This window comes from Plasmodium vivax, chromosome 4 (genome assembly GCF_000002415.2).
Source record: "Plasmodium vivax chromosome 4, whole genome shotgun sequence".
NCBI classification, from domain to species: domain Eukaryota; phylum Apicomplexa; class Aconoidasida; order Haemosporida; family Plasmodiidae; genus Plasmodium; species Plasmodium vivax.
The window spans coordinates 432,485-452,330 of record NC_009909.1 but is presented as its reverse complement, the minus strand read 5'-3'; the positions used below and the strand labels follow the sequence as shown (position 1 = coordinate 452,330).

The 19,846-nt window shown below is 37.1% G+C and overlaps 4 protein-coding genes across 4 annotated transcripts, besides 11 other annotated features; 1 reads left to right on the top strand and 3 right to left on the bottom strand.

The window, feature by feature from the left end:
• Window positions 1-296: 296 nt before the first annotated feature.
• Window positions 297-2,487, bottom strand: PVX_003980 (hypothetical protein, conserved; the record flags this gene model as incomplete). Its single annotated transcript, XM_001612985.1, has 5 exons — window positions 297-764; window positions 895-1,082; window positions 1,294-1,669; window positions 1,922-2,106; window positions 2,364-2,487. The coding sequence occupies 5 exons, from the start codon at window positions 2,485-2,487 to the stop codon at window positions 297-299; spliced, it is 1,341 nt and encodes a 446-aa protein (XP_001613035.1).
• Window positions 1,758-1,780: a microsatellite.
• Window positions 2,137-2,162: a microsatellite.
• Window positions 2,367-2,389: a microsatellite.
• Window positions 2,488-3,770: 1,283 nt separating the features above from the next.
• Window positions 3,771-3,801: a microsatellite.
• Window positions 3,802-4,238: 437 nt separating this feature from the next.
• PVX_003985 (syntaxin, putative) lies at window positions 4,239-6,008 on the top strand. Its single transcript, XM_001612986.1, has one exon. The coding sequence runs from the start codon at window positions 4,705-4,707 to the stop codon at window positions 5,647-5,649; it is 945 nt and encodes a 314-aa protein (XP_001613036.1). The 5' UTR covers window positions 4,239-4,704; the 3' UTR covers window positions 5,650-6,008.
• Window positions 5,563-5,601: a microsatellite.
• A 715-nt stretch (window positions 6,009-6,723) lies between the features above and the next one.
• On the bottom strand, window positions 6,724-7,935 carry PVX_003990 (hypothetical protein, conserved; the record flags this gene model as incomplete). Its single annotated transcript, XM_001612987.1, has 1 exon — window positions 6,724-7,935. The coding sequence occupies one exon, from the start codon at window positions 7,933-7,935 to the stop codon at window positions 6,724-6,726; it is 1,212 nt and encodes a 403-aa protein (XP_001613037.1).
• Window positions 7,936-9,224: 1,289 nt separating this feature from the next.
• Window positions 9,225-9,270: a microsatellite.
• A 1,097-nt stretch (window positions 9,271-10,367) lies between these two features.
• Window positions 10,368-10,392: a microsatellite.
• A 1,049-nt stretch (window positions 10,393-11,441) lies between these two features.
• PVX_003995 (hypothetical protein, conserved) lies at window positions 11,442-12,822 on the bottom strand (the record flags this gene model as incomplete). Its single annotated transcript, XM_001612988.1, has 1 exon — window positions 11,442-12,822. The coding sequence occupies one exon, from the start codon at window positions 12,820-12,822 to the stop codon at window positions 11,902-11,904; it is 921 nt and encodes a 306-aa protein (XP_001613038.1). The 3' UTR covers window positions 11,442-11,901.
• Window positions 12,823-18,850: 6,028 nt separating this feature from the next.
• Window positions 18,851-18,956: a microsatellite.
• Window positions 18,957-18,958: 2 nt separating this feature from the next.
• Window positions 18,959-19,003: a microsatellite.
• Window positions 19,004-19,043: 40 nt separating this feature from the next.
• Window positions 19,044-19,172: a microsatellite.
• A 142-nt stretch (window positions 19,173-19,314) lies between these two features.
• Window positions 19,315-19,440: a microsatellite.
• The last annotated feature ends 406 nt before the right edge of the window (window positions 19,441-19,846 follow it).

Here is a 19,846-nt window from a genome sequence, read left to right as displayed (position 1 = left end):
AAGTAAGTCAAAGTTAAAGTGAAAGTGAAAGTTAATGTGAAAGTTAAAGTGAATACGGGATGGAGTCCCCTTGCCCCTTTTTAAAACCATTCGGCATGCAAAAAAGAAGAAACATACATATACGGCATGTGCACACACATCGCCTGTAAGATGACGCGATAAATGTGAGCGTCGTGGCGTTTGCCCAGATGGGCGGCGTGCACCTGTTTAGCCCCCCCATGTGCAAAGGGAGAGCGGAAAAGAGGGGGACATCTAGACCAGTTGTTCCAACTGTCCAACTGGGGTGACTGCACCGGCTAATCGCTGTAATTGCACAAATTTTTCGCGTCTTCGCCCAGGACCTGGTCCAGCTCGGCTGCCCCGGTGTGCCCTTCATCCTTGTCGACGTTGCTCAGGGTATCCACGGCATTCTTTTTATTAAGGTACTTATTTTTTATAGAATTGGTGGAGAAGGAACGAGAGAGTTGCTTGTTAATTTCGATGGCCTCTTTAGACGCTCCCTCCGCGTAGTTATCTGTGAGCTCTTTAATTTTATTTCTTTTGTTTTTTTTTTCTCGTCTGTAATTACTCACAAGGATGATGAAGTCGTGGATGATGTTCACCCAGATGTTCCTATCCTTGTCGACCGTCTTAAGGTATAGGTAGTTTTCCTTTTTCTCTCTTTTTTTCCGGTACTTGATGTAGAAATACTTGTGGCTGTAGACGTCGCTGTACACGTTCACCACGTATTCCAGGCGGATGTACCCCACTCGGTTCTTGTCCACCTGCGGGGGGGGGGCGAAGTGAGCGTGCGGGTGAAGCGGTGGGGTGCACCTCTGCGTAACGCGCGCCAAACAAAGGTGCCCCATAGAGAGACACTCGCGCAGCGCAAAGCTGGGGGCGCCCCAAACGAACCTTCGCGTCGGCCTCCTCATTGTAGTAGCACCAGTAAAACTTCCCCTTAAAGAAGTGCATGTAGAAAAAGTACTTGTTGTAGAAGCGCTTGATGTAGAAGTTGCTGTGCAGCAGGTGGCCGTTCAGGTTTTTGCAGAAGAGCCGAATTTTGTCTTCGATCGCCAGGGAGGAGATGTTCTTGTAGATGGCTAAAAAGCGGCAACGAGTGAGGCGGCAATGAGTGAGGCGTTAATGTGTAAGGCGCAAATGTGAGGAGAGGGAGCGGCGATTTGAGAAGCGGGAGCGGCGATCTGAGAAGCGGGAGCGGCGATCTGAGAAGCGGGAGCTGCACTGTGAGATGCGTTCCGCCTGGCGGTCCCTGGCAGCCCCTGGCGCACCGCAAAGCGCTTGTGGGCCTACTCGAGCTGACGTCCGTCTCCTTAATGGCGTCGAAGTGCTCCACCCCCTCGTTTATGAGCTTCTCAATCATCTCATTATTCCTGCTCTGGTTTTTCTGAACAGCGATTATGGTTTCGATGAATAGGGAGGTGTATATCTGGTCCTCCTTGTTTATGCAATCCAAGTTAATGTAGTGAAAGGACAAGCAGGCCGTTGCTACTATTTGGTTTTTGTTTGCTATGTTAAAATACATGTTGCAGGGGAACAGCTTCTTCACGATGTCTGTGTAGATGTGGAGATCAGCTGAGCCGATGAATGTGTTTTTCAGCGTTCCCTTTTTGTACACTTCGATTCTGATGGTGTCGTTGTTCTGTTTGACCACCATGTTTTTTCTTTCCTACTCTTGCGTGAAGGGGGGGCGGTCATATGTGGGACGCATAGGCAGATGTGTAACGTTTGTGGAGGCACACCAATTTGCGGCCACCACGTGGAGAGGAACAAACCGGGGGGAGGAAGAGACTGCTCCTCCCCTATTTTTTGTCCCCTGTTTGTACACATTTTTGTGCACATTTTTGTTGCTCTTTTTGTGCCCCTTTTTGTGCACATTTTCCTTTTTCTTTTCCTTTTCCTTTTCCTTTTTCCCTCCTACCTCTATGTGCACCTTGTTGAGGTACTGCTTGTAGTAGTGCGTGTAGGAATACCTGTTTCCGATTTTCAGGTGGACGATGTACTTGCTGTTGTCATCGTCGCCCACCTTTAAGTTGATGTGGTGAATTTGGATGATGATGTTGAACGATTCGTATTTGTGGATGTTCAGCAGGCGGTACAGCTGGCCTGGGGAGAGGTGTGTGTGTGTGTGTGTGTGTGCGGTAGTATGTGCGGTAGTACGTATGTATGCGTGGGGGGGGGTGTGAAAAAAGCGGCAGACGATCCAATTGGCGCCACTCCCTTCTCTCTGCACGTGAGCCACAAAAATGGGGAAGAGACAACGACGAGCGGTGTTCACCATTTGGGCAAAATGGCTCCCTCGCCTGTTCAACAGTTTGCTTCCTCCTTTTTGGCGATGGAACTCCACTCGGGGGGGAGCTTACCGATTGGCTTATTCTCACTGATATGAGGAAACAAATCCCTATTTCTACACACGCAGAGGGTACAGACGGATGCGAGGAAGCACCCCCCCACGTAGAGAAAATTGTGGGGATCGAAGTAAAACATCTTGGGGGAAAAAAAAAAAAAAAAAAAAAAAAAAGCTACAGCGAAATCGTTATGGCAAGCAAAGCAGTGTCCAATCTGCAGATCAATTAAATGTGACAAAAAAATAGGGGCAACGCATCTGGACGGGTGATGCGAATGGCAAGTTGGTCATTCGTTCCCCTGCTCGGTGGTTTCACAAATGTACGTTTATATGCGCACATTTATATGTACATTTATGTGTACATATCTACATATGGGGAAAAAAAAAAAAAAAAAAAAAAATGTCAGACTTGTGACAGTTTGCAACTCCTATTAACCGTTGCATTAGAAGAGTGGCGAAGGAAAAGAAGGAAAATTCTGAATCAAATTATGCACCTATTCTTTTATAGAAAAAAAAAAAAAAAAATTGACGCCGTAATTTATTGCGCGAGTGTACGCGCTCGTTTTCCTGTGTGTGTGCAAATATGCAGGTGAGGGGGAAAAATGGCGGAATTTCTCCCCCTGTGGGAAACTGCGGCACCAATCGAATGCCGCGATGGGTGAGGAAGCGATTAGAGGCGCGAACGAACGAAAGTGAAAAAAACAGCGCAACCGCGCTAACCTGTTGCTACGCGTGAACAAATAAACGCCCTAACTTCCAAACGCGCAGCCCACCCGCTGCCGCGTCTTTGTTGCCGCGTCTTTGCTGCCCCCCTGGCGAAACCGAGTAAGTGCGGAAAAAATTGTCAGCGAAAATGGCACCACAATTGGGAACCCCCGGAAAATTGGCCAAACAGAAAAAAATTCCCTCCTTCACCTTCCCCAAAGGTACGTTATATTACATATACATGTACACACACATGTGTAGACTCCGTTTTATTTAAATGGCATTTTTTTCATTTGGAACTTCGCCCCCCCTGCTGATGTCACACTACGCACTTTTTAAAAATATAAAAAAAGCTGCCTCTTTCTGCGTGTGTGCATAAAATGCCCCCCTTTAGTTAACCACCGCGCGGACAGTTGGGCCATTTGCCATGCGTCTTTTCACGCGGCGTGGCTCTGTTTGACGTTGTTTTCAGCTGGTTCTTCGGTCATTTGCGTGATTCAGCCATTTTCCTCGCTGGGAAAAAATCGCCTAACGCCTTTTTTTTCCCTTGGCCCATGTGTCCATTTGCATAGCTGCTCTCTTCTCGCAAGGTGGGGAGCCGCTTCCGCGCGACTTTCAAGAGGAACGGATGCGGACGGGGAAGCACAGCACAGGGAATTTTCCCAAAGGGGGGTCAAAAAGGTTAAGCACACCAAAAAAGTTAACAAGTCAAACGCGTTACGCACACCAAACACGTTAAGCAAATAAAACATGCGAAGCAGCGTCAAAAGGCAAACTTGCTCTGCGCGCGGCGCGAAGTAAAATTCCTACAGGGCGGGCATTTTTTTTAAGCAGTTCACCCAAATTTTGCAAACAAATTAAACGACAGGAGGGATTTGCTGCAAACTTTCCCCCTTTTATTTTCCCCTTTCATCCGTTCGCCCGCCGCCCACGATTTATTCATTAAATTTTGCAATTTTGCAGTTTTGCAATTTGACAGTTTTGCACTCCTCCCATTTGTTCCCTTTTTTTTTTTTTTTTTTCCTCGCCACAACTTCACGAGGGGGTCAATTAAAAAATAAAAAATCCTACAACGTGAAAAAAAAAAAAAAAAAAAAAAAGAGGAAAAGGAAGAGGAAGAGGAAGAAGCGTAGGTGCGTCCTTCACCAGTGGCATAAACTTCCAATTTCTTTTTTTTTGTTTTTTTCCCCTCGCGGATGCCGCATTATCTGATCTGCGATATGTAAGCGGAAAGCAGTTCACCTTGGCCAGGCGCAGACTTTCGACGTAGCCGCTTCGCAGCTGGGCGCGTGTCCCACTGGGCCAGTTTTCCCCCGCAAGTTCGGCGTGAGCAAATGCGGGAGTGCTGCAAAATTGGCGGCCCCCCATTTGGCAGACAAAGCGGTTAAGCGGTTTATCGGTTGAGCGGTTGATCCGTCACGCTGCTAAGCCGTTAAGCTGCTACACTGCTACGCTGTTACGTGGCGAAACGGACGACCCCCCGAACGGCTGTTTTGAAAAATGAGCAGCCGTCTGAAGGGGGTACCAACCGAGCACGTGTGAAAGCCGCAACGAGGGGGCAGCGAAGGGAAGACGCAGTAGAGAGGCGGAACGAGGTCGAAGGGGAGCAGCACCTTTTCTTTGGCCCTGCGCCGCGCCCCAAGGCCCAAAGAATGATCGACCTGTTTGATGAAGTAAAGCAGCTAGCCACGATCAAGAAGCAGCAGAATGCCGAGCTTATGACACAGGCGCTCAAGTTTGAAAATGAAAAAATCATAGATAACTTTTTAGACCCCCCTGGGGACACCGTTATAGACATCCCGGGTGAAGGGAAGGACGATTTGAGAAGCTACGTAGATGCAGTCCATTCAATAAAACAAAAAATTAAACAAATCTACACAGTGATTGATGATGTAGAAGTGTTAAGAAAAAAAATCAACTTAGCAATAACCACAGAACAGGAAAATGAATTAAGTGTCCTACTAAATATGCAAATCAAAAATGGAAATAATATCATTCACTCCATCAAAGTGGAAATAAAAAATGTGAGGAAAAAATTTTTACTCAAATGTCAGCAAAATAAAATAATGAAAAAAAATATCCACGACAATTTAATACATGTGTTCAAAAAAGCGCTACATAGTTACCAACAGATTCAAAATGATTATAATGAAAGTATGAAGGATAAAATGTCGAGACATATAAAAATAATTTACCCACAATACACAGATGAAGATATCAGTTCTGTTCTTAACCATGATGATATAAGTACGCAGAATTTAGTCAAGTGGAAACTGCAAGGACATGACAATTTGAAAAATGCCTTAACTCATGTAGAATCCAAATATAGAGATGTTAAGACACTTGAAAAGAATGTTTGCGATTTACACCAAACCATAATTGAACTCTCTGCTCTCATCGAGATGAATGATGAGGTTATAAGTAACATACACGACAATGTAAACGATGCGCAGTACTTTACGGAGAAGGCAAATGTCGATTTGATTGACGCGAGGAATATTCAGAGGTCCACCTCCAAGTGGATGTTCTACATTTCCATGGGAATCCTCATCGTGGTGATTATTATCTGTCTGCCCGTTTTGGTGAAGTTTCTCTAGCGGGAGAGGGGAAGGGGGGGAAGTGGACCCACCCATTCGACACCCATCTTGCGGGGGGAAGTGGACCCACCCATTCGACATCCATCTTGCGGGGGGAAGTGGACCCACCCATTCGACACCCATCTTGCGGGGGGAGCGGTCTCTCTCAAGCACTGTTAGGAAAAAAGTTCCCACCGAAGTGCCCCCCTCTGTGAACCTCGAAATTGCTGCTGCGTTTGGAGAGTCCCCTTGTCCGATAAAGGAGCTAGCCAAAAAGCGACTGACTATTCGCGTTTTTTTTTTTGTTTCCTGTTTTTTTTTTTTTTTTTTTTCTGTCACCCAGTTTTTGTAACACCGGCGAAATGCTAACTGCGTTTGTGTGTCCACGTATGCAATGTGCTCTGCTCATACGAGTAAACCTGTTCCTTCAGAAAAACCGCTTCTACGCCCCCAGCAATTTGTCGCTCCTAAAAATTAGCATATTTACACAGCTTGGGCATTTCTTTCGCTAGTTAAATTTTCCCTACAATTGGGTCACTTCTCTTGAGGGTATCGGGGAGGGGGCGTCCACATGCTTGCGTAATTCTCCTCATTGTTTCGTGGACACGTCACACATCGTGCACTGCTCCACCCGAGTGAATTCATATCCTTCTTTAGTTTGACAAACGTGTAAAGGGAGTTTCATTTGTTTGGTTCTGCTGTGTGAAGTTACCTTTCGATATGCTCTCCGCTGCTCCACTTTTTAACCCTCTCTTTTACGGTTTGTTAACTTCCCTTGAGCTCCCTCAGCGCGTGGGCAAATATACTCACATATGTGTGCGCGCCTGGCCTTCTTAAATTTTAACTCCCTATAAAACAGCACTTATACGTTTGAGCAGAATTCACCTTTTTGGAGATTCCCACGGGGGGATATTGTCTCTCTTTTTTTTCTCCACCGATGTTTGCGCATAATTTTGCTTCAACGTGTCCGCTTAACCCCTTTGGTGGGGGTGCGATAGGCTACTTTCCCCCGCGCATTAGCAAACTAGGTTATGCCTGCCGCATACGTACACACATACGTACGTGCTCACATGCGTGCAGACACCCCCCTCTGAGCTAGCCAAACGAAAGGGCACCTAGCACCCGCATGAGCGGTCCCCCCCTTTCCTGAGCCTTTTTCTTTATGTACAGCATGACGAAGTAGAACGCCACTTGGGTGACCTTGTTCAGCAGCAACTTGGTCATTATGAGAGACAAGTTTATCAAATTCGTTAGTCTTAAATTGGGTATGGCTACATCTAGTTGTCTCTTCACCGTTTCTTCCAAAAGGTGGCACATTTTTCCCTTCAGCTTTTCCACTTCGATAAACGAGCTGAACAAAGGCGTACTATTTTTCTGAACAGTTAAGGTGAAAAATGTTTTGTGTGTGTACAGAATTTGCTGAGCCGTATATCTATCAGTGATGAAATTTTTCAAAAGAGTGAATTTCACATTAGTGTTAATCATTTTCATAATATTGTTAATGGTTTTCTGGAAAAAATGTTCCTCAAAAATGTTGTAAAAATGTATGGCATGTATGTTACGTAGTGTGCAGAGAAATTGGTCAGCATCACAGTTGTTATCCTCGCGACTGTACATGCAGCTGCTTTGCTCAGCGGTGTGGCAGTAGTATTCATCTTTTTTCAAGCAACCATCCATTAAAACCTGCACTTTCCTATGGTGCTTCTTTAAGATCCTTTTGAAGTACCTACCAATTAGGGCTCCATTCCAGATGTACTTCCTCTCAAACGTAGAAATGTCGCACGTTTTTGTGAACAGATTGGCTCTGAATTTCGCACGAAAGAATTTGCTGACTTTTTTAAGTAGGCGCAACATCCAGGGGTTACTATCTAGAATGGAGAGAAGTACAAAATGATACACAAAATTGGTGTGGAAATAGTGTATGGCCTCCTTAAATACTAGTGGGAAATTTAGCCTTTCTTGCTTCTGAAAGATCTTTTCCAATGCCTCTGCGACTTTTTTTTTATCTTCATTCATTACATCTATGTAAATCAAATTGGCTATTTTTCTTCTCCTATTTGAATAAACCAAATCGTGAAATGCGTAACTTTTTCTTAACTTGTTTGTTTTTTTAAAAATGGGTCCGCTGCAAATGAGGTATATTTTTTTTGCACCGTTTTTTTGGGGTGGCGCGAGTGGCCCCCTCCGCCCCCCATTTGTTGAGATTTGAACTTTCGGCCCGTTTACATTCTTCACGCAGGTTACCTCCCACAGTTGGCGACGCAGCAGAGAGAGCAGCAGGACGATGGTGGCGAATGTTACGTTCATTCTGTGCAGTTGCATTCATAGTGTGTAGATGCGCTCATTTTGTGCTATTGCATTCATTTTGTGCAGTTGCATTCATACTGTGCAGTCGCGTTCATTTTGTGCATGCGGCTGGGTCTTCCTCCCCCCACCCTCAAAATCGCAACATAGATGCAAAGTGCGTTCCTTCCATCTGGGCTACACGCCGCATCTACATGGCCTCCTGTACCCGATTCGACACCCCCCACAGCCAACGGGGCATCTCCTACACCCCACTCGGCACCGCCTACACCCTATTCGACAATTTCCGCACCCTATTCTGCAACTTCTACACCCAATTCGGCACCTCCCACACCCTGTGCGGCACCTTCTGAAAAAAAAATTCCACCTTAACGTGTATAAGCAGTCCCACACCTTTTGGACACATGTGCTGAAAAATCTACATAACTGCATATGTACTGGCTAACGTGAACGTGGGTGTAATTCCCCCCTATAGAACAGCCAAAAAAAATGGGAGTTTCCCACTTTGCGCTGAAAAATAATATTTCGGTGCAAAGGTGTAAATCTTCTCTGGTGAGCTCTTCTACAAGTCGGCTCAGTTATACATGTACATATATATGTGCTCTTCTTTCACTCGTGCCAAATGACAACCATTTTTGGCTAGCAGTTATCGGCTCTCTTCCGAGTTTCTAAATCGTTCGGTTATATCCTCGTCTATACGCAGATGGTACCACAAAAGGGGTGATAATGATGTAGAGTTGCTATATAATTGGGAGAACCCCTTTCGGCGGCGGGAAAAAAAAAGTAGGCACACGGAAAAGTGTGGCAGTTGTGGGGTTAGTCAAAATGTTCGCTTCACTACACCGTGTTGCCTTTTACTTTGTTCACTTTTGTCTCTAACGCGGGAGAAACGACGTTCCTTTGGGATCTTCACTCTATGGCCCCCTCTACGTTGTAATGCCAATTTGCCCTTTTTAGTCACTTCCTGCAGTTCTACAACTCCGACGTGTATGCTTTCTACATGCACAGAGAGTGACATTCACGATGGGGGTACACTTTTTTGGTTAATAATAAAATCTTCGCTCTTCATCAGTTGGTATGTAAAAAAAGGTAAAACATCCCCATTTAGGGAGAACCCCTGTGCGCTTTCTAATTTCTCAGGTGAGCGGGCACAACTGCAGCGTGGCGCGGTAAAACGCAAGAAAAACCTCCTCACCTACGCTCTTCTGCAACTCCCAAACAGGTAAAAACAACTCGACAATTCGATTTAAAAATTGGAGTTATAAAAAATCGAGATTTTCTGGCAAAAGATTTTTATTAAAATGTTCACTTAAATGTTTGGTTCATTTACTTTTTTGATTATTCGCCGAAGGGAATTTCCTCTACCCGCTTGCAGTTACCTCGTTACATAAAAATACCCCTTTTAGAAAAACGTTTCATTGAAGGTATTTTTTTTTATTATTACAACTAAAAGGGGGAGAACATATGGGCGTTTCGGCGGGGAGGCAATTTGTGTACATATTATACTTTGCACTTGTTCAGCTAAAAAGCGCTGTGGTAATGTAATGGCAATACGTTTCGGGAGGTATTTTAAAAGCGAAAATGTATATACAGTTTTTAAATAACCAAAATATAGGAGTTTTTCCTTTATGCACCTTAAGCGGTTGGGGGAAAAGCAAAACAAAAAAAAACAGAAAAAAAACAGAATTCACAACAAATCGATGCACAAGTTTGCATCTCGCGGAAACAAAAAAGTTGCAAATGTTGCAAAAATAATGTTACAAAAAAAAATAAAGCGGAGAATTAAATCACGCCAAACAAACGCGCAGGTGTGTTTTAAAACGTTATTTCCACTTGTAAAATATGACAAAAAAAAATTACGATGGAATTTTCTCCTTTTTTTTTTTTTTTCCAATGGGAGAAAAATAATTTAAATCAGCGACAATTGCCTGCTGCATTTCGTCGTAAAATAAACTCATTTCACTTTTGCGGAGGGAATAAGGTGGCCACGTTAAATTATTTACCTAACTGGAAACGTTAAATGGTGTGATGCAAATCGATATAAATGCTGCAAAGGAACATTTCTGCGAAAATGAAATTATGTACACAAGTATACACACACGTGAAAAAATATGTGCATATATGTATGCGTATTTTTATGCGCGTCCGTGTTTGTCACTGTTTAACACCCTAAAACAGCCGATAAAGCAGCCAATAAAGCAGCCGATAAAGCAGCCGAGTTGACTGATTTTTTTTGTTAAGAAAAGGCATCTTCAAATATGACTCCTCTGAAAAGCGGAAACTTCATTTGAAAATCTGATATGCTATAAAAATTATAGATAATGCATCCCACAAATCTGCAAAGAATTGTAAAAAATGAAACTCCTTTATTTTTTATTCCTTTTGTCGGGGGCACGACCACTTGATGTTCCTGCTCGAACAGCTAAAAATGATTCCCTGAAACGCTGGGGTATGGGAGAACTGTATTCATGTATGCATATATATTCATGTGCACATTTCGCCTTTTCCGCAGGTAACTTTTTTGTTCCATAGCTCACGTTCGCTATAAAATCGCCTATTGCTTGGTCCGTTTCCCCCCTCAGTGTAGTACCTTGAAATTTATTGAGAATTGGATATAATACACGTTTTCCTCCTTTTTTTTTTTCTCTCTCCCTTATGTAACCTTTTTAAAAATTCCACCATTCCTACTGCTATGTAAAGCGGTGAGACGCGATTCCCTCGCTTAACACACAGACGTATTTGCAACGTTAGTGTGGTTCGCTTTTTGAGCAATACAAATGGGCGAAATTTTGTTAAAAAGAAAAAAAAAAAAAAAAAAAGGTTGTGAATGCTCCCGTTAGCCCGTGCAGTACTCCACAATTTACCTTTGGGGAAAAAACGTAAATGTCAATGGTTAACATTTGGACGATAAAATACGGCTAAAAAATATCACCACGTAAAGGGGCTGCTTCCATTTTTTTTCGTCCTTCCACTTGTACCACATCGTAAGCGTTATTCGGGGCATGTGCGCTAAACGGGAGCTGCTCATCTCCTCAACGGTAAAAGGCATTTCTACATGTTGTAAGAAAATTTTATTTGGTGTCCCTCGTTCGTTCACTCAACCTGGTAACGTTCAAAAGGTCCCCTACAACACGCAATCAAAACGTGTCCAGATATGTAACTTAATATGCATGCATTCTTTTTCCCTATGTCCTCCTTTGCCCCCCTTTTTTTTTTTTTTTTCCCACCCTGCAATTAAAAAGGCTTAAAAAATTACTAAAAAAAAAAAAAAGATGCCTATTTTTAATTTACACTTTACGGGGGAAAAACCATTTAATGTTAACCCTAAACAAAAATTGCTCTTTCGTCATATTTACATATATGGAACATTTCTTAGGGGAATTTGTTTGATTAAAGTTCTCTAAATGGGTTGGTTTATGTATATACAGATATATGATGATGATGTTATATATGGCAACGGGAACATTAAAAATACCACAGGCACTTTCTTTGTTCGTCGTTTTTTTTTTAACATTACATATATGCCAGTAACGCAAGGTGAGGGCGCGTGCTTGTGCGTGTACGTGTGTGTGCGTTTGTGTAGGCATGCTTGGTTAAAAATTAAATTTTTTTTCACAGCATTTAACTTTACTTTTACATGTCACATTTTTTCACCACCTTTTGCACATTTTTTTGCACGACTTTTTCACCATTTGGTTAACTTTTTTTTTATTTTTTTTCATCGTATATGTTTGGGCCTACGGTTTGCCTTCTTTACATTTGTCTTTTACGATTCACAAAAACAAAAAAACACAAACAACGTATTGTACTCATCATCACACTGTAAATAATATACACTTATTTATCGGCTAAAAATTCGTCAGTTGAAATTTGCCTAGTTTTATCTTCCTCCTCCTTTAGCTTGAACTTCCTGCGTTACACCCCTGCAGTTGTTGCGCTTTGTCGTGGCACAAAATACGCGGGGTAAGTTCAATCCTTTCTCGCGTTGGGATTATTCAAAGACTCTGGGAGATTAACCTCCGTGTCCTTCTGCTCCTTCAGCGGGGATGGGATTTTATTTAACGATGTAACAATTTTAATTTTTGACAAAAAGTATTTATTTAACGGTTTAAACTTAGATCCGTTGATAGTTTTTCTGGTCTTCGCATTGATGGTGGTTTTTTGTATTCCTTTTCTAACCACTTTACTTTTGTTAACCGTGCTGACGTTATTTCTTCTTACGGAGAGATTGGTGGTTGGTCGATTATTGGTCACAGCAACGGTTCTCTTATTACGATAAAGGGATATATTTAAATTACTCAATTTTGGGGTTGGGACTGGTACAGTTTTATAGCTATTTGCACTGCTAGTAATTACAGTTGTTCTGGATGATGGGATTGGTTTAAATACTTTTCTTGGTTTGCTTTTTGCTACGCTACTACCACCCATGTAGGTAGTTCCAGAAGATTTAACACTATTAATCATATTTTTCCTATTGACGAAATTTTTGTTATTGTAGGGAATATTATGACTGTCATATGCGTAGTGGGAATTATAAGAGCTTGGTCTGGTTTTAAAATAATCTCTGCTTGGCCCTGAGTAAAATTTTCTACTTTTGTAACTATTATACTTCTTATCAATTAATCTTTTGCTAAAGAAGGGCTTCTTAAAACTTCCTGGTCTTCTACTGCTCGTAAATTTTGACCTTCCACCCCCTCCTCCTCTGCCTCGATAACCTGAGCTACTTTGTGTTAGGTCTTTTTTACTAAAAAACTTGGATTTATAATCATATTTTTTTGAACTTTTTAAATTTAAAAGACTATTTTTTCCGCTTTTTTTCTCCCTGTCCACTACATCGTCTAGGGTGCACGACAAGTAGTCCATTATTTTTTCATTTTGTTCGCTCTTCATTTTTATTATACTTTCTTGGGATAAATATTTTATATGGGAGAAGTGGCCGCTATCTGTATAAGTATATACTTCACGGCAATTTCCGTTTGCGTATACGTAAATTACTTTTGCATACGCTTTACACGCATAACGAGCGAATAAAATGTGCAGGGCGAGGTGGAAAAAATGTGGGGCACGATAAAACAACACAAAAGTTTTCCTTCACATGGGTGTGCACGGCAGGAAGCAGCAGCACGTGAGTTAATACATACAGAGCATTGCAGCACAACACAATACACAAACTACGCAATATGTTTTTACGCAAAATGATAAGAATCGCTTAAGCTAACAACAAAATTTAAGCTCACGATAATAAAAAGCACTTCTGAAAATGGGAGTAAAAATATGGTATATATTTTTTTTACTCTTTGGGCAAACATGTATTTGTAGTTTTTTTTTTTTTTTTAATTTCGCACAAGGTGAAAAATGTGAAAGCATATAATATGTTTATTTATATTCACTTATTCACCAATTTATTCGCCCAATTGTGCATCCATGTATTTATATACAATCTGCGTTCACTAATTTTTCATCATCTTGCGATTTTTTTTTGTTTAAACAAACTCTTAAACTTCAGAAAAGGAAAAATTATTGCTTAAGCCTTTTTTTCAATTTGTTGCGCTTCACTTCGCCTTTTGCTTTGATTCTTTATTTTTTAATTATTTGCTTTAATTCGCTTAATTTGGGGTTGTACTTGTCATATATATGTATACAAATATGGTATATGAATTATTATATGAAAATATGTTTTTTTCGTTTTGCATTCTTCAGTTCGTTTGGGCTATTTTTTTTTGCGCGCTTTTTTTTATAAAAATATTTTTTTTCGGCTTTATTTTTTTCGCGGCAATTTATGCATATTAAAGATGCAATACATATAAATATATGATATATGAATGGTATTTTCATCATTCAAGCACGTTTGTTTGTATATATTTTTTTAATTTATCGCCACATAAAGCAAGCACGAATTATGCGCAAACGCCATATGCATGGCATACTGCATTTATTTTTGTAGCTTTCTCAAAGGGCTAAAAAAAAGAAAATAGGAATGGTTAGCCCTTTGTTGCGACTCCCCAAAAAGGACTTTTTTTTTGCGGGGGGAGGGCGTATTTTTTAACGCTTGAAAGTATGTTGTTTAAAATATTCTGCTGAAAAAAAAAATTTTTTATGACGCGGGGGAGAAGCAAATTTTTCATACACCTTTTTAAATATTGAACAAATCGCATTTATGATTTATTCTTACTTTTTATATTTTTATTATTTCTTTTAAACTGCATTTTAATATGCTACACGTATATATAACAAAGTTTTTTCTACTTTTCGTGCTTTTTTCATCATTTTTGAAAAAAAAAGAAACTCCCAAATGTTCTGCGCAAATGGTCGAAAATAAAAACGCCATCAAAAGGAAGCTGGTTTAAAAGTACATTAAATATTAGTTACCATTAAATTGTACCATTTATATGTACATTTATGCATTGCGCTTATACCAAGCGCGAAGGTAAAATAAATTTATTGCTCAACAATTGTGTGGTATGGTTGCAAAGCAGTATAAAACCTTTCCTTGTTAACAAATCGCAGAAACTGCTATAACTTTAATTTGGCATCTTGAAAATGAATAAAAACATCAAGCTTGATGAAAATTTTGAGGAAGACGTCCTTTTGTGTTTTTTTTTTCTACATAGAACAAACCTTTGCGCATTAACTGCCTGAACAGTTATTTTAACCCTAGACATGTTCTTGTACTAATGCTTCAATAACGTAACGTTATTTTCGCTGTGCATTTTTTATGTATTTTATCGTAAACATATTTTCATCTAACTGAAGATTTTTTTGCTAGACAGTTCATTGCTTTCTTTGTTATAATGCTGCGCTCATTTGTATACTTACGAAAGAGGTCTTGTGTCAACAAAAATTAGGTACCACTTCTATGCGAAATTTTACACATTTTTTATGTTCATAACTATTGCAAACAAACAGTCGTCGCTACTTCCTTTTATCACATGTGTATCCACTGCTCAGGTGAGAACGTTTCAATTATGAAATAGTTGCATAAGTGCTATGCCATTATTTGCAGGAATGTAGCGATACAGATAATAGTAAGGTACAGCTCTTTTTATAATTGCTTATCCTAAGTGTTCTCTTGCCACACCTTTAACAGTACACTTTCGCAGCACATTTAACCAAGCGATCATTTTTATTTTAAAAATAATTTTTCTTCCAGTGTATGCACTAGTTTATCGGAATGGTGAAACACATCATTTTGCATAGTTTACAATGAATTAGAGCATGTATTGTTGACCCTTATGTGTACATCACATTTTGCTGCTCTGAATATGTATCCTATTCTTTTTTTTGCTGACCTTTCCCCCGTCTACATCTATATGTATTTACCTTTTTTATGTAATTGAGGATAATACATTTAAATTCCTTTGCACAAAGAGGATTTATCCCCCCATGAACTGCATGTCTTAAAAGGTATGTCGAATTGGTTTCGTTCAATCACAAAAAAAGAAAACGCGTATTATTCGTTCCTCCCAGGAAAACCATCATTTAGGGCAGGTGAATAAAAAAAAAAGGGGGGAAAGAACCAATTCATTGCTGATTTTTTTTTAAGAAATTTCTATTATAGGGTTGAATCGGTAGTAAGATTTCCCTTTTAATGTTAAATGGAATGAAAAAGTTCTACGCTTCACGAATTTAGCACAATTGACATTTCTTTTTTTTACACAATTTTGTGAAGCAGCTCAACGTTTTCCCTATTCACTGTGAAATACTCGAAATGAAACTAAAAAAAAGAATAAATTTGTAAAGCGCACTACCCAGGAGAGGACATTTGCCTCCCAATTGGGTAATACAGACTGCGACGTCCCACGTAAAAACAGTCCACATTAAATCGCTGTTAAATAGAATTGCGTACAATTAATTTCCTTCAAAAATGTAACATAAAAATAAATGTCACAAAGGGTACATTATTAGCATTTGATGCTCTTTCTACTTTAAATTTTCTCATGTCGCAACGTGTAAAAAATTACAAAAATGTAAAATGATGAAAAGTTCCTGTTATTAGTTGTCTAAATGTACGCATGTATATGTGTAACAGAATGACATGAAAACAGTTAAACCACCTATAAATAGATTACCACATGCGAAATAACGTGTGTTCTGAGACAAAACTTTTTTAGGTCTAGAGAATGTCCACGTTCCTATAACTTGTAACTTTTCTTTTACTAAGTTACTATTATTATTACCTCGTGTCCTCCTGTAGAGTCAGTTTATTAATAAATGAATGATAAAGGCTTCGAAAATGGTCCTACGAAATATATTTAGGACAATATATTTTGCATAATTTAGAAAAAATGCACTGAGACATATTTCATTTTAATAAAAATGTTATAAAAAACATTACACATTATGAGCCAAGGAACACAGCTAATGTGCTATTTAAAGCTCAAACGTTTCACTGACATATGTTCATATGTTTTACCATTTACATATGTCGGATAAGGAATAGCATAGATGTGTGGTGTACAGAAACGCTATGTATGAAAACCGTTCCATTACACCACTTCATCACTGCATCCATATTCATTAAAAGCCAATAAAAAATTAATGAAATAAAAAACATTTCATTATATTTTAATTACAAATATACCTTAAGTAGGATGACATAACTGTTATTAATATGAAATAACACTAATCTGTGAATGAAGAATTAGACAAATAAATAATTTCCCCCAAGTCTAAGAATTGTTAATAAGAGTAATATATTAATCTACAAAAAACACAATGTTTTAAGTAAAAATAGCATGTATCTTATTTTTTTTTAATAATAGGCGCTAGTAGGTTGTAAAACAAAAATACTAGGTCTCATTTAAGTTAAAAAAAATGTCAAATGTTTTCATCATCACATGGACAATTCTGTGCAATTGATCCATAGAATTATAAGGCTCTTTGTGTAGGTTATATATTAATAAAATATTTGAAATTAAAAGCTTCCATATTTTGTAATGTATTTATAAATAATTAAGGCTTAACTGAAAAGCAAAGATTTGTCTAAATGTTGTTCCATAGAATAGCCTTCAACAGAGCATCTTTTTCGTGTGTACTATCATCTGTCGAGTTAAAATTTTATGAAATTTTTATTCATATGACATTAATGTTTTTTCATTTTTCATGAAATTGCCAATTCATCCTAATGCTCATGACATTTTAAACAGTATGACATGTGCAAACACTATGTACTATTTTAAAAGACAACGAATTATGTTTTTGCTTTATTTTAACAAAATCTAACATTAGAGATACGCATTGTTGTGTAATCTGCTTTATTTCTGATCTCAAGCAACATTAAGAAATTAATTTAAGAGCACAAAACTTGTTTACAATGTAATGTTTAACAAGTATGTTATAAAATCTGAATGCTATTTTTTTATGTCCAGGCTTACATTTAGGTCAATTAAATTAAATTTCAATTCATTATTGATCTTTGTGTGAAAAAAACATTTTTTGTTGTTGCTGTGTGGACGAATAAAAATATTTGAAACGAATACTTCAGATTTATTGTACCATATTCATAGATTCATTGCTGTGTTACGCGTAATGTAAATCTTCTATATGAGCATATAGACACAGTTCACTTGGAATTTATGCGAGCACAATCTGTTAAATTTACGGGATTCTGAACTTGACCCGTGAAAATATCTATATTAAAGAATTTCTCAAAGGAGTATATTCATGTGATTTATGAGCACTTAAAAATATGTATGGACTTTTTGTTTCAACCTGTATGAAATAAATTTTATCCTCTTAGTTGACAAAATAAATGATGAATTATAGCCTTTTACACCCATAACATATAAGACACGTGCAAGTGACCTATGCTTTGATAAAGGGAACTAGAACGTGTAATACGATGTTACCCCTTTTAAAACAGTTTTTTTAATTCACGGAAATTGTTAAAAACATATATACATAAGAAAATAATGAAGCAAATGTTCATATAAATCAAATCGAATATAGTAGTGTCACCTGTGAAAGGGGATATTATTATAAGAAAAATAAAAAATGCATATATGATTGCGCTCTAGGGTTTTTTTATGGCAGAACCTTTTTAACGAGGTCTAAACGCTACATGCTGGTAAAAGTTTTTAGTTGTCAGAAAGGTCTATGTGCCTTGCTATCATCTAATCTTTTTTTGTAGAAACATATATAGTGTGTCCTTTCGATTATAATAAAAATTTCAAATTTATAATTTGGAATTTTCATTCTCATGGCATTTACATAATAATTAGTTAGGTAATGAAAATATTAATTTTTAGAGCAAAAATCAATAGTTTCTAATGAGGTGAAATTGTCTAAATCTTTTCATTAAAGCTCCAGTAAATTAAGGTTAAATCATAAATATTGCAGTTTATAGCAAGGTTACTTTTAATGTACTAATGTATTTTACCTTTCTGCGTAGGCAGTGTCATTTTATGATATGCCTGGAAAAACATATGTTCTTGCTATTAGTAAAGAAAAAAAAACAACTCCATCGGGGCACGTTTTATAAGAAGTACCATGTAAAATCAAAGTGCAGCATCAAAATAACATCATCATTTTCACTTCAGTAATTTTGAAATTGTGATTTCGTTCAGAAATACTCAAGGAAGACGGGGGATATTAAAGAAGTTCTTATAAAAAACTGACTATATTTATCAGAACTTCTGTATCAAGGAGTTACGATAAAAGGTTTAGGTTTACGACAATGTTATGTAACAGTGCTATGCATTGGCTAAAGCAAAAATGATCGATGCACAAATGACAACAAATTTTAATTAAGTCTTATATGTAACACTAGAACAAAAGACGAAAAATGCATAATGTTACAGATTGGCTGCAACCAAATTTTTTGTAAACTAATATCTTCACTAAATATTTCTAACAAAATTTCTGAAACTTCATGTGTTGCTTTTTACTAAATTATTCATTTACATTAATCTAAGCATCATACTACTACATTAATTACACCTTATATAATTCTGTCTAAACCATTATTTAACACAATAACTGTATAACTAATCATGTTCATTCGTTCGGAGGATTAATTTTAAATAAAACATTCATATATTAAGTAAAAACGTTCGCATTTAAAAAATCATATATCCTGTAATATTCAGTATTTAAAATAATAAAAATAACTTAAGCTTTTCTTATATTTATGTATTGTTATTTTAAATTATAAATGAAAACAAATATCATTGTAATATGAATTTAATTAAAATTGTTTTTATTAATATAAGTAAATAATTTAAATAAAATAAGAAAAATAAATGTTTACAAGATTTTTAATATGTTTTATGCTATTATACATTAAATTAATTATTAATTATAATTATTTATAGTGAAATTAATTTATTCCATATTAATTATATTAAAGTTAAATTTAATATGTTAATTTAAATAAATAAATTAGCATTAATTAATATATTTAATAAAATAATAATTAATTAAATAATTAAATATACTATATATTAAAATAAATAAATACATTTTTTATATTAAAATAATATAAAGTAATTAATTTAAAAAAATAAAATAATTTATTATTATTTAATTAATAACAAATATTAATTATATTAATTAAAAAATAATATTATAATATTCATTTTAATAAATTAAATAATAAATATTATATTTTTATTAAAATATATTTTACATATAAATATATATATCATTTATAATTACCCTGTTTTTTATTTGGTTAATAATTTAATTAATAAAATATAATATATAATGTATAATATATTACTTATTTAATAAATGTGGTAATTTAATTAATAAATATAATAATTTAATTAATAAATGTAATAATTTAATTAATTAAATACGATATATTATTTAATAAAAAATATAATTATTTAATTAATAAATATAATTAACTCATTTATTTTAATTATATAAAAAATATATTAATTTAATTATTATTTTAGTTTATAAATAAATA